Source organism: Erythrolamprus reginae, chromosome 11 (genome assembly GCF_031021105.1).
Source record: "Erythrolamprus reginae isolate rEryReg1 chromosome 11, rEryReg1.hap1, whole genome shotgun sequence".
NCBI classification, from domain to species: domain Eukaryota; kingdom Metazoa; phylum Chordata; class Lepidosauria; order Squamata; family Dipsadidae; genus Erythrolamprus; species Erythrolamprus reginae.
In genome coordinates this window covers 11,702,716-11,716,480 of record NC_091960.1, presented here as the reverse complement: position 1 = coordinate 11,716,480, position 13,765 = coordinate 11,702,716, and the positions used below count along the sequence as shown (strand labels likewise).

The window sequence follows — 13,765 nt, the reverse complement described above, 5'->3', positions numbered from 1 at the left end:
ATTACCTTTTTTTCTGAAAAAAATAAAAATAAAAATCATTTTTTAATTTCATTTTTCATTTGTCTATGAGCGAGCATGTTCACATATAGTTTACAAATGCAATAGGTATTAAAAAAAAAATCCTTACAGTAACTAAAATCAACATTTGGCAATGATCTGTAAATAGATGTATTTCTATATGTAATAAAAACAAAAATAAAACATTAAAAAAAATCAAAAAATTTTAGTCCGGGTCAAATAGACCCAGGAACAGTACAAGTGTATAGTAAACACAATCAGCAGGGTTAAATGTGTTAAAGGGTTAAATAAGGTTCAGGAGGGAAGTGTTTTAGGTGGGAAAGTGAACACAAGCACAAGAGGGCACAATCTGAGGTTAGTTGGGGGAAAGATCAGAAGCAACGCGAGAAAATATTATTTTACTGAAAGAGTAGTAGATGCTTGGAACAAACCTGCAGCAGACGTTGTTGGTAAATCCACAGTCACTGAATTTAGACATGCCAGGGATAAACATAGAACCATCCTAAGATAAAATACAGAAAATTGTATACGGGCAGACTAGGGGTCTTTTCCTGCTGTCAATCTTCTATGTTTCTATGTTTCTAAGGCAGTGTTTCCCAACCTTGGCAACTTGGAGATATCTGGACTTCAACTCCCAGAATTCCTCAGCCAGCATTTGCTGGCTGGGGAATTCTGGGAGTTGAAGTCCAAATATCTCCAAGTTGCCAAGGTTGGGAAACACTGTTCTAAGGGGATGAAGAAATATAGGTAAAACATAGAAACATAGCAGCTTGATGGCAGAAAAAGACCTCATGGTCCATCTAGTCTGCCCTTATATGTATTTTATCTTAGGATGGATCTATGTTTATCCCAGGCATGTTTAAATTCAGTCACCGTGGATTTACCAACCATGTCTGCTGGAAGTTTGTTCCAAGCATCTACTACTCTTTCAGTAAAATAGATAATATAATAATTGGTTATATTATAATAATAATAATAATAATAATAATAATAATAATAATAATAATATAATAATAGTAGAAAATAATAATCGGTTGACAGTTAGTCTATCCTGAAGAGTTGCTCTGATCAAGTCAACAGCTCCAGCCAAGATAAAGTTTCTATCATGGTGTGTGTGGGGGGGGATCTCTCTCTCTGCCTCCCCTCATCTCTCTCTTTCCTTACATTCTTCAAGTGGGCAGTTCATAAAGGACTGTTATGTGGAGGAGGGACAGAGCTGGAATGCCAGCCATCTCACTGACTTGGCAACCCCACTTCTGGAGAGGCTGGGCACAATCACCTACCTGCGGCGTCTAAGGCACTGAAGAAGGTAAGAATTTTATTTTATTTTTATTTATTTATTTAATTTATTTTGTCCAATACACAATGAGGGTTTTAGTGGGTACATATCTATATACACATAGTAAAAATACACGATGAAGGTTATAGAGGAGATACTCATAGTAAAATATATCTAAGAAAGAATAGAACAGAAGATATAGGAATAGAACATATCAATGAAAGAATAGAAGAAGAGATATAGGAATAGAAGAAAGGTATAGGAGATATAGGAGAGCAATAGGACAGGGGACAGAAGGCACTCTAGTGCACTTGTACTCGCCCCTCACTGACCTCTTAGGAATCTGGATAGGTCAACCGTAGATAATCTAAGGGTAAAGTGTTGGGGGTTTGGGGATGACACTATGGAATCCGGTAATGAGTTCCACGCTTCGCCAATTCGGTTACTGAAGTCATATTTTTTACAGTCAAGTTTGGAGCGGTTAATATTAAGTTTAAATCTGTTATGTGCTCTTGTGTTGTTGTGGTTGAAGCTGAAGTAGTCGACGATAGGCAGGACGTTGCAGCAAATGATCTTGTGGGCAATACTTAGATCTTGTTTAAGGCGTCTTAGTTCTAAACTTTCTAGGCCCAGGATTGAAAGTCTAGTCTTGTAGGGTATTCTATTTTGAGTGGAGGAGTGAAGGGCTCTTCTGGTGAAGCACCTTTGGACATTTTTAAGGGTGTTAATGTCTGAGATGCGATATGGGTTCCAAACAGATGAGCTGTATTTGAGGATGGGTCTGACAAAAGTTTTGTAAGCTCTGGTAAGTAGTGTGAGATTGCCAGAGCAGAAGCTACGTAGGATTAGGTTTACAACTCTTGAAGCCTTCTTGGCTATATTGTTGCAGTGGGCTTTGGCACTTAAATCTTTTGTTATTAGTATACCAAGGTCTTTAACAGAATGATGGGATGGGGCTTCCAAAGAACATCAAAAGGGTCAACAGAACTCTCTTCAATCTCTGTAGAGAGTTTCATAAAAAGCCAGCCCTGGTTTTATTGGGCTTAAGTCAACGGGAGTTAATTTGAGCTGGAGAAACATTCTTAATGGCGGTAGGAAACCTGGAAATGAATCTAAGAGCAAGAGACCTTCAGACAATATCAACCTTGCTGGGATCTTTAAGTAGAAACAAAAGCAAGGAAGAGGATGCTCTGTCCTGTTCTCCCTTTGATGTATAAATTTAAGCTCCCTACCTTTGCAGGAATACTGCATTCAGTTTTGGTCGGCATGACACAAAAAGGATGTTGAGACTCTAGAAAAAGTGCAGAGAAGAGCGACAAAGATGATTAGGGGACTGGAGGCTAAAACATAGGAAGAACAGTTGCAGGAACTGGGCATGGCTAGTTTAATAAAAAGAAGGAGTGGTGTGTGCGTGTGTGTGTGAGATAGCAGTGTTCCAATATCTCAGGGTTGCCACAAAGAAGAGGGAGTCAGGCTATTCTGCAAAGCACCTGAGGGTAGAACAAGAAGCAATGGGTGGAAACTAAGCAAGGAGAGAAATAACTTAAAACTAAGGAGAAATTTCCTGACAGCCAGAACATCAGTGGAACAGCTTATCTCCAGTAGTTGTGAATGCTCCAACAAGTTGGAGTTTTGAAGAAGATGTTGGATAACTATCTGTTTGAAGTGGTGTAGGTTTTTTTTGCCTAATCAGGGGTTGGACTAGAAGACCTCTAAGGTCCCTTCCAACTCTTGTTGTTGTTGTTGTAAACTTTATTTATTTATTAATTAATCTAATTTATATGCTGCCCAATTCCTCAAGGACTCTGGGCGGATTACAACAAATAAAAACAAGTCCACGGAGAGGGGCGGCATATAAGTCCAATTAATAAAAATAATAAAATAAAATAAAATAATAAAATAACAATTTAAAAAATAATTACAAGACCCTAGTAAAAGCCATAATAATAATAATAATAATAATAATAATAATAATAATAACAACAACAACAACAACCATAATAATAATAATAATAATAATAATAATAATAATATTATACAGCTAGAGAAATTAGTGAAATACAAAGATTTAAAAATTGAGCTGCAACCACTCTGGCATAAGCCAGTGAAAGTGGTCCCAGTGGTACTTGGCACGCTGGGTGCAGTGTCAATGGATCTCAGCGGACATTTGAAAACCATCGGAATTGACAAAATCTCCATCTGTCAATTGCAAAAGGCCGCTTCACTGGGATCGGCAAACATAATTCGCCGCTACATCACACAGTCCTAGGTGCTTGGGAAGCCCCCGACTGGTGATGAAATACGAAATCCAGCATAGTGATCTCGTTTGCTGTGTTGTACTGACATAATAATAATGATGATGATGATAATAATAATAATAATAATAATAATAATAATAATAATAACAACAACAACAACAACAACAACAACAATAATTTATTAGATTTGTATGCCTCCCCTCTCCAAGGACTCAATATCTCTCATGGTCAGATCTAGATAGTAAAAGTTGGACTCAGACCCATGACAGTTCCATGCTCAACACCCCCCCCCCAAAAGATTTATAATACCCATTGTGGGCGGGTAAGACTGTATTAAAATCTCCCATTTGTAAGATTCCAGATGGGCATTCTTGGAAAATCGGAGAAAGGGTTTTTTAAAATAACAACAACAACCGTCCAATTTCTTCCTCACTTTAGTTGCTCTCCAGATCGGTTTGCTTGGTTATGAAGAATTTTCTGCTGATGTGGCCAAATTTCTGGGGGTGTAGGGTAAGCTCTTGAAAGAAAGGCAGAGGCATTGGTTGTCGATCAGTTTCCAGTCACAATTCAAAGTGTTGGTTATGACCTATAAAGCCCTTCATGGCACTGGACCAGATTATCTCCGGGACTGCCTCCTGCCGCACGAATCCCAGCGACCAGTTAGGTCTCACAGAGTTGGCCTTCTCCGGGTCCCGTCGACCAAACAATGTCGTTTGGCGGGACCCAGGGGAAGAGCCTTCTCTGTGGTGGCCCCGGCCCTCTGGAACCAACTCCCCCCAGAGATTAGAATAGCCCCCACCCTTCTTCCCTTTCGTAAGCCCCTTAAAACCCACCTCTGCCGTCAGGCATGGGGGAACTGAGAAATTCTTTCCCCGTAGGATTCTACAATTTATGCATGGTATGTTTGTATGTATGATTGGTTTTATAACAAGGGTTTTTAGCTGTTTTAGTATCGGATTGTCACATGCTGTTTTTACCACTGTTGTTAGCCGCCCCGACTTCACGGAGAGGGGCGGCATACAAATCAAATCAAATCAAATCAAATCAAATCAAATCAAATCAAATCAAATCAAATCAAATCAAATCAAATCAAATCAAATCAAATCATTAATTAATAGTTGATAGATAGATAGATAGATAGATAGATAAATAGATAGATAGATAGATAGATAGATAGATAACTTGACTAGATTATATATTATTCTTTTCAGCTGATATTTTCCTCTTTTAAATTGTGTGTAGCCTGAGTTGTAACTCTAGTTCTACTTGCTAAATCAGAAACCGTGTTGTAACGCAACACACTTTACCAGGTCAGCTACGAACCTTTGCAGAGGCATTTTTTGCCTCCCTAGCTTGGGGCTAAATGAAAGCCTACTGCACAGTTTTATATAGGGAGAGTTCAAGGACAATAGTCGACAGAGCTGACTTTTTCCGCTTCCGATAAAGAATTATCCAGAGGAAATTAGCAGGTAAAGTGTTTTCCTCTCCTCCCAGAATAAAAATAAGTGATGACCTACTGCACAGTTTTAAATAGATGGGAATCACCTGAAGTTAGCTCCATTGTGCTCAATAGGGTTTTTTTTTCTCTCTTTAAATGCCTTTGACATTGCAGCTTGACTAACCAAGTCTCTGAGGATGAGATGGCTGTTTAAGACTTAAGAGCAGAGTGGGAGAAAAGAAAAAAAGCTGACAATACAGTTCTTAAAACAGTGTAAAGATTCATTTGCTCTTTCCACTCTGGACAACGGGAACTTATAATAGATTCTAACCTTCTGGTTTACCTGCTTCCCACAGCTCAGAGCCATTTCTGAAAGAAACAAAAGAATAATTTGAGAACTGCAGCCCGTTGCTCTCCGGAAACTTGCAGTAGAGCTGTCTGTCAATTTATTCAGATTTAATCAGCTGCTTTTCACGACAAGGAAAGACAGACAGACTCCCCCACTGTGGGAAGCCTATTTGCTTGCCACCTCAGAAATAACCGATCTTATTATTAATAAGAATTACTTCAGAAACACGATTTAAGTATTGCCCACAAGATCACATGCTGCAACATCCTACCGGTCAATGACTACTTCAGCTTCAACCGCAACAACACAAGAGCACGCAACAAATTCAAACGTAATATTAACCGCTCCAAACTTGACTGTAAAAAATATGATTTTAACAATCGAGTTGTCGAAGCATGGAATTCACTACTGGACTCTGTAGTATCATCCCCTAATCCCCAACACTTTACCTTTAGACTATCCACGGTTGACCTCACCAAGTTCCTAAGAGGTCAGTAAGGGGCGGACATAAGTGCACTAGTGTGCCTACCGTCCCCTGTCCTATTATCTCTCCTATATCTTCTCTTCTATCCCTATATCGTTTTCTGCTATTCTCTCATAGTTATATTTCACTCCTTTATTTTCTCCTTTATTCCCCCTTTAATACATTCTACCCGATTATATCCTCTATAACCCTCATTGTGTATTATTTATTTTCTGGGAGTTGAAGTCCACAAGTTTTAAAGTTGCCAAGTTTGAAGATCTCTGTCATAGGGGCGCATTTTCCAAGCAAGTCTCTTCATAGGGTGGGAGTCCCCAAACTTAGCAACTTTAAGACTTGTGGACTTCAACTCCCAGAAAACAAATGCTGCTGCTTTAAATCAGGAGTCTCCAAACTTAGCCACATGGCTGGCTGAGGAATTCTGGGAGTTGAAGTCCACAGTCTTAAAGTTGCCAGGTTTGAAGACCTCTGTCATAGGGGCACAAAGACAGTGCATTTGCCTCAATAAGACAATTTATGTTGTCTCAGAGCCTCAACAGGCAGCTCCAAATTGTTGGAAGACTCGGAACTAATCCTAATCCTACGTAGCTTCTGCTCTGGCAATCTCACACTACTTATCAGAGCTTACAAAACTTTTGCCAGACCCATCCTCGAATACAGCTCATCTGTTTGGAACCCATATCGCATCTCAGACATTAACACCCTTGAAAATGTCCAAAGATACTTCACCAGAAGAGCCCTTCACTCCTCCACTCAAAATAGAATACCCTATGAGACTAGACTTTCAATCCTGGGCCTAGAAAGTTTAGAACTAAGATGCCTTAAACAAGATCTAAGTATTGCCCACAAGATCATATGCTGCAACGTCCTGCCTGTCGGCGACTACTTCAGCTTCAACCACAACAACACAAGAGCACACAACAGATTTAAACTTAATATTAACCACTCCAAACTTGACTGTAAAAAATATGACTTCAGTAACCGAGTTGTCGAAGCGTAGAACTCATTACCGGACTCCACAGTGTCATCCCCAAACCCCCAACATTTCTCCCGTAGACTCTCCACGATTGACCTCTCCAGGTTCCTAAGAGGTCAGTAAGGGGCGTACATAAGTGCACTAGTGTGCCTTTCATCCCCTGTCCAATTGTCTTTCCTTTATCTCATATATCATATATATTTTCTTCCTTTCATATATCTTCTCCTCTATTTTTACATATTATCTTTATATATATTACTTCATGTCTATTCTCTTCCATATGTATTGTGTATTGGACAAATGAATAAATAAATAAAAATAAATAAATAGGGGGTGCAGAATGCCATCGCTTTGAATGATATTGCAAGGTGTTTTTATACAACAAACTCAGCTGGGTTAATTAAAGTAGGCATCCCCAACTAACAGGCCTGGGGACCGACACTGGTCCATGGTGTTAGATCTGAATAACTGGAGGACACGTGGCTGCCGGATTCGTTTTTATTAGGAATCGGTCCATGTAAAAAAGTAACAAACAACAGTATCCATATTAAAGTTCGCAGTAAAAAGCAAGGCTCGCGGCACGTGTATCCGAATTTAAAGGGTTTCTTTTCTGTAGGCGTGGCTTTGACAGCCGTTTGGATTTTCCCGCCCATGGCTCGGCCAATCCACAGGCGGATATGTAGATATTTACATAACTTATTTACATAGATACATAACATATGGCATACCAGAAACTGGGCTGCAAAAACATAAGAACATAAGAGGAGCCATGCTGAATCGGGCCAAAGCCCATCGAGTCCAGCATTCTGTGTCACACAGTGGCCCACCAATTGTCCATGGGGCTCTTGAGCAGAAAGAGAAGGCAAGACCCTCTCTTTCCCTTGACCCCCAACAAATGGTACCTAAGGGAATCCTGCCTGCCTCAACCAACATAGAGGCGGCACTTGGACATCTGTTTCAATAACAAGCAAAGCCCCATCAGCGGGAGGCAGCCAGCACCCAAAACCATGCCCCTTCTGGACTGTGAGAAAAACCTCTCTCCACAGAACTGGTCCCTGGTACCCAAAAGATTGAGGGCCATTGAGTTAAAGACTTAGCAAAATGGTGTCAAAGTCATCCGGCCTACGAGATGCTTACATCTGGCCTGTAGGGCTGCCCTGGAAACAGGCCTGTGGTGCCTCTGCCAGCAAAAATGGAGGTTGAGAGGGCTGCCCGAGACCCTCCAGAGCTCAATTTCTGGCTGCAACAGCATCATGTAGCACTTTGCTAGCAAAAGGCTGCAGGAGGTGGTTGCAGCAGAAAACGGACTTTGAGCTGGCCACACCCATCCAGGCCACGCCCATCCTGGAGGTAAAATATTATCCTGATGTGGCCCTCATTGAAATTGAGGGCGACACCCCTGACTTTAGCAGCTTCATTCCCAGAAAAGGCGGAGCTTAAGGTTAACTTTGAGGATCTCCCTATGTCAGTGTTTCCCAACCTTGGCAACTTGGAGATATCTGGACTTCAAGTCCCAGAATTCCCCAGCCAGCATTTGCTGGCTGGGGAATTCTGGGAGTTGAAGTCCAAATACCTTCAAGTTGCCAAGGTTGGGAAACACTGCCCTATGTCTATGTCGGTATTTCACGTATCATGCTATGTGTATTCCAGCTAATTGGTTTTTTTTTCAATATATTGCATCTATCTTGAAAATTATTTTCAGAGAGCACAGAAGCCGCCCCGAGTCCACGGAGAGGGGCAGCATACAAATCCAATTAATAGTAATAGTAATAGTAATAGTAATTATTATTATTTATTGAATTTGTATGCCGCCCTTCTCCACAGACTCGGGGCGGCTAACAACAATGATAAAAAAACAGCATGTAACAATCCAATTAATAAAACAACTAAAAACCCTTATAGTAAAACCAAACATACACACAAACATACCATGCATAACTTGTAATGGCCTAGGGGGAAAGTAATAGTAACAGTAACAGTAATAACAATGACAATAACAATAACAACAGCAATAATAATAATAATAATAATAATAATAATAATAATAATAATAATGTGCTGGCTGCTTTCATGCCCACCGTTTACTCAGTCAATTTGTGCCCAACAACTGTTTGCGGTATTGTAACCTCTGGTTTCTTAACCTCCAGACCCTCAGCAAGGAGAAATGACATATTGTGGCTTGCTTGTTGCCCTGGTCTACTGCTTTATCTTGGATGTGAACAAAGGTGAGAACGTTCAGCAAAAAGAAGCCAGCGGAAGGATGAGACACAATTTTATGTTTCAGTCCCAATAAGAGGCATAGAGGAAGCATTTTGGAAAGCAGATTAGATTAGGCTCTGAGATTAAATTTTCAAGTTTAGATTTTTTTTTATTCATTGCATTTTTGTATTTACTCTGCTGTGAGCTGCCCTGAATCTATGGAGAAGGGCGGCATAGAAATGAAATCAAATAAATAGATAGATAGATAGATAGATAGATAGATATAGATAGATAGATAGATAGATATAGATAGATAGATAGATAGAGATAGATAGATAGATAGATAGAGATAGATAGATAGATATAGATAGATAGATATAGATAGATAGATAGAGATAGATAGATAGATAGATAGAGATAGATAGATAGATAGATAGATAGATAGATAGATAGATTTATACCTCGGTGGTGCAGTGGTTAGAGTGCACTACTGCAAGCTATTTCTGCTGATCACCAGCTGCCAGCAATTTGGCAGATTGAATCACAGTAGGCTCAAGATTGACTCAGCCTTCCATACTTCCAATGTGGGTAAAATAAGGAATCAGATTGTTGGGGGAAAGAGGCTGACTCTCTGTAAAACTGCTTAGAGAGGGCTGGGAAGCACTGTGAAGCGGTATATAAGTCTAAATGCTACTGCTATAAAGATACAGATGTGAAAAATCCATGCAGTTTATTCTGTGATATTTTCAGGGGGGTTGTTTTGCATTCTTCCTAGGGCTGAGGGGGAATGATTGACCCAGTGATGGGTTAAAAATAATAATAATAATAATAATAATTTATTAGATTTGTATGCCGCCCCTCTCCACAGCCTTGGGGTGGCTCACATCAACAATAATAACAATATAACACAGTCCGGAGGCAGGGTGTAAGGTGAAAATAGTTTGTAAGAAGAGGGAAAAAAATCTTAAAAGTTTGTATGACGAAGGGTTTGTAAGATGAGGCATCACTGTACATACTTTGCTTATCAGGTTTTTCTGGTATTATGCCTAATAAAAACAGTTCAGGTTTAAAATCTATAATGCTTCCCTGTCATCCTCAACTGCCGAGATTCCTCCATGTTTTGGGCCTGGTAGGTTGCCAAGCAGAGGTGCTTCGGCAGGCTTTCCGGGTGGAGCCGGAGAATGTGACCGTTGTCGAAGGGGAGACAGCTCTGCTGACCTGTGAAGTGGAGAACCCCTCTGGCACCGTGCAATGGGTGAAGGACGGGCTTCTACTGGGCCCCAACTGGAGCATCCCTCGGTTCCCCCATTACAGCATGATGGGCAACACTAGCAAAGGTGAGATCTTTGGAGAAAAACAAAATGGCTTCAAACGAAAGTTCATAATAATAATAATAATAATAATAATAATAATAATAATAATAATAATAATAATAATTAATAATAATTTATTGGATTTGTATGCCGCCCCTCTCCGTAGACTCGGGGCGGCTAACAACAATAATAAAAACAGCATGTACAATCCAATAATAAAAAACAACTAAAACCCCTATTATAAAACCAAACATACACACAGACATACCATGCATAACTTGTAATGGCCTAGGGGGAAGGAATATCTTAACTCCCCCATGCCTGGCGGTATAAATGAGTCTTGAGTAGTTTACGAAAGACAGGGAGGGTGGCGGAAATTCTAATCTCCGGGGGGGAGTTGGTTCCAGAGGGCTGGGGCCGCCACAGAGAAGGCTCTTCCCCTGGGGCCCGCCAAACGACATTGTTTAGTCGATGGGACCCGGAGAAGGCCAACTCTGTGGGGCCTTATCGGTCGCTGGGATTCGTGCGGTAGCAGGCGGTTCCGGAGGTAATCTGGTCCAATGCCATGTAGGGCTTTAAAGGTCATGACCAACGCTTTGAATTGTGACCGGAAACTGATCGGCAGCCAATACAAGCCACGGAGTGTTGAAGAAACGTGGGTGAATCTTGGAAGCCCCACGATGGCTCTCGCGGCTGCGTTCTGCACGATCTGAAGTTTCTGAATACTTTTCAGAGGTAGCCCCATGTAGTTGGAAAGTTCCTGTATTGTGCTGGAGCCTGCCCCCAAAGTGGAGCAGCGTTGACTGTGCAGGCTAAACCAGATTTGAATCACAATCAGATGCACTACTTGTACTTTATTGTAAACCTACATTGAGAGAATCTTGAAAGTCTGGAAGTGCAAATTTGCTCACATCCTCCCTCATCTCCTGTACCACTAGGAAGAGTTCCTTTTTTATTGTGTTTTTTTTATTTTGTGTTTCAATTTTTTTTAATTAGTTAGAATAAAATACCAAAATGTGGAAAAAGTAATGGAAGAGAAGCCTTTGGAGCCTGGGGAGGGTGAAATATGAGCTTACTGGGCCCACCAGAAGTTGGGAAACAGGCCATTTCCGGCCTCCAGAGGTCCTCTGGAGAGAGCCCTCACCTCTCTGCGATGTGCAGGCTGCCGATGCCCAGGCCGTATCCTGCGAGCATGGCCTCAGTAACGGGTTGCTGCAGCCGGATCCCCTCACTCGGTTCCAAAGAAGAACTCTTCAAAAAGCTCATCACAAGCGCGAGGCCTAGTCTGAGCTGGGAGACACAGGAAGTACAACCCACCCAGGATGACCCCAAGACGCTTCGCCATTTCCTTCGGCCGTCACCATAGAGAAGAGAGAGAGGGGGGGGGGGGAGAGGGAGAGAGAGAGGGAGGGAGGAAGAAAGAAAATTGGGACATTTCTGAAATGGCGTGGGATGCGGGACAGATTATTGGTTTGTTGATTTGATTTGATTTGATTTGTATGCCGCCCCTCTCCAGAGACTCGGGGCGGCTAACAGCAATAATAAAACAGCATATAATAATAATCCAATACTAAGAACAGTTAAAAGCCCATTATTATAAAAACCAAACATACATACAGACATACCATGCATAAAATTGTAAAGGCCTAGGGGGAAAGAGGATCTCAGTTCCCCCATGCCTGGCGGCAGAGGTGGGTTTTAAGCAGCTTACGAAAGGCAAGGAGGGTGGGGGCAATTCTAATCTCTGGGGGGAGTTGGTTCCAGAGGGTCGGGGCCACCACAGAGAAGGCTCTTTCTTCCCTTGGGTCCCGTCAACCGACATTGTTTAGTTGATGGGACCCGGAGAAGACCCACTCTGTGGGACCTAACTGGTCGCTGGGATTCAGAAGGCGGTCCCTGAGATAATCTGGTCCGGTGCCATGAAGGGCTTTATAGGTCATAACCAACACTTTGAATTGTGACTGGAAACTGATCGGCAACCAATGCGTGAAAAAGCGTGACTGTCCTGCAGAAGGTTAACTTTGAGGATCTCCCTATGTCACCGTTTCCCAACTTTGGCAACTTGAAGATATCTGGACTTCAACTCCCAGAATTCCCCAGCTGGCTGGGGAATTCTGGGAGTTGAAGTCCAAATATCTTCAAGTTGCCAAGGTTGGGAAACACTGCTCTAAGAAACATGCAAAACCATTTGGGAATCCTCCAATTATATTTAGACCAAGATAAAAACCCCATTCCGAAGGGCTGCTCCCAAGTCATACGATTGCGGCTTTGATCGAGCAGCCACAGCCATTCTCTCGACTCTATTGACTTCCCCTGCAGATAGCCTCGACGGAAGCTCTTGTAAAGCAATCTTTGCCCAGTTCCCATTACACTTTGGTGAGAAAGAGTTTCAAAGAAGACAGAAGGGAGAGGGAGAAAAAAGGTTGGGAAGACTTTCCTAAGCTTTACTCAGAAGTTATGAACACGGGAAAATAATTGGTCGATTTGCTTTTGAACTCGGCAAATGAGTCCCAGTAATGCCATCCATTATTTCAGAGACACATCTAATGTTCTTAGGCCCCATACCTCCCATTTCAGATATGTTTCACCTCACTTACTTCACAGGAGGATGAATTAGAAGTAGGAGGCCCTGTGGTGACTGGAGAGAAATCATCTACCCCCAGCTTGTGTGGGCAGAATTATGCTATGGTGTAACTCATAGTTCCCTCTAAGCTGAGCAGTGAGCAATCGCTCACTTAAAAATCATCCTCAACTCAGAGTTTTCCAAACCTGCCCAGAAGCCGAGAGAGAAAGAGTGAGAGGGAAGGAGAGAGAGAGGAAGAGAGGAAGAGAGAGAAACAGATAGAAAAAAGAGAGGAAGGAAAAGAAAAAGAAAAAGAATGGGAGTAAGGAAGAGAGAAAGAAAATCAAAATCTAGTTTGAAACTAGCTCAACTATTTAAGTGGCATTTTGATATTGATAGAGTTGCCCTATTATGAGCTCACTGTTATAGACACACAGTACAGTATTTTATTTTGAAATTCTCGGAGGCAAAACAGGGTGGGTTTTTTATTTGTTTGTTTGTTTGTTTGTTTGTTTGTTTACTTACTTACTTACTTACTTACTTACTTATTTATTTATTTATTTATTTATTTATTTATTTATTTATTTATGTGCCGCCCAGTCCCAAAGGGACTGCCGCTCAGACACTATACTTTTCGGCCCCCCCCCCAAAAAAAAATTAGAGGGAACACTGGTGTAACTCATGAGTATTTATTTATTTATCAGATTTGTATGCCGCCCCTCTCCGGAGACTCGGCGCGACTAACAACAATAATAAGACAACATAAACAAATCTAATATTTAAGTTTAAGTTAAATTTAAAAACCCTAATTTAAGAAACCAATCATACATACAGACATACCAAGCATAAATTTTATAAGCCTAGGGGGAAAGGGAATATCTCAATTCCCCC

General features: G+C 41.2%; 2 protein-coding genes across 2 annotated transcripts in view; one reads left to right on the top strand and one right to left on the bottom strand.

Annotated features, from left to right (window-relative positions):
- The window catches only part of LOC139173994 (IgGFc-binding protein-like), an 842,349-nt gene that overhangs the window by 140,453 nt on the left and 688,131 nt on the right, over positions 1-13,765 (bottom strand). The gene's annotated exons all lie outside the window — the stretch shown is intronic.
- NPHS1 (NPHS1 adhesion molecule, nephrin) overlaps positions 8,951-13,765 on the top strand; it is an 87,589-nt gene continuing 82,774 nt past the window's right edge. The window contains exons 1-2 of the mRNA XM_070764152.1: positions 8,951-9,024; positions 10,132-10,335. Of these exons, the coding sequence (XP_070620253.1) occupies positions 8,964-9,024; positions 10,132-10,335 (265 nt within the window). The 5' untranslated portion in view covers positions 8,951-8,963. The remainder of the gene's footprint in view (positions 9,025-10,131; positions 10,336-13,765) is intronic.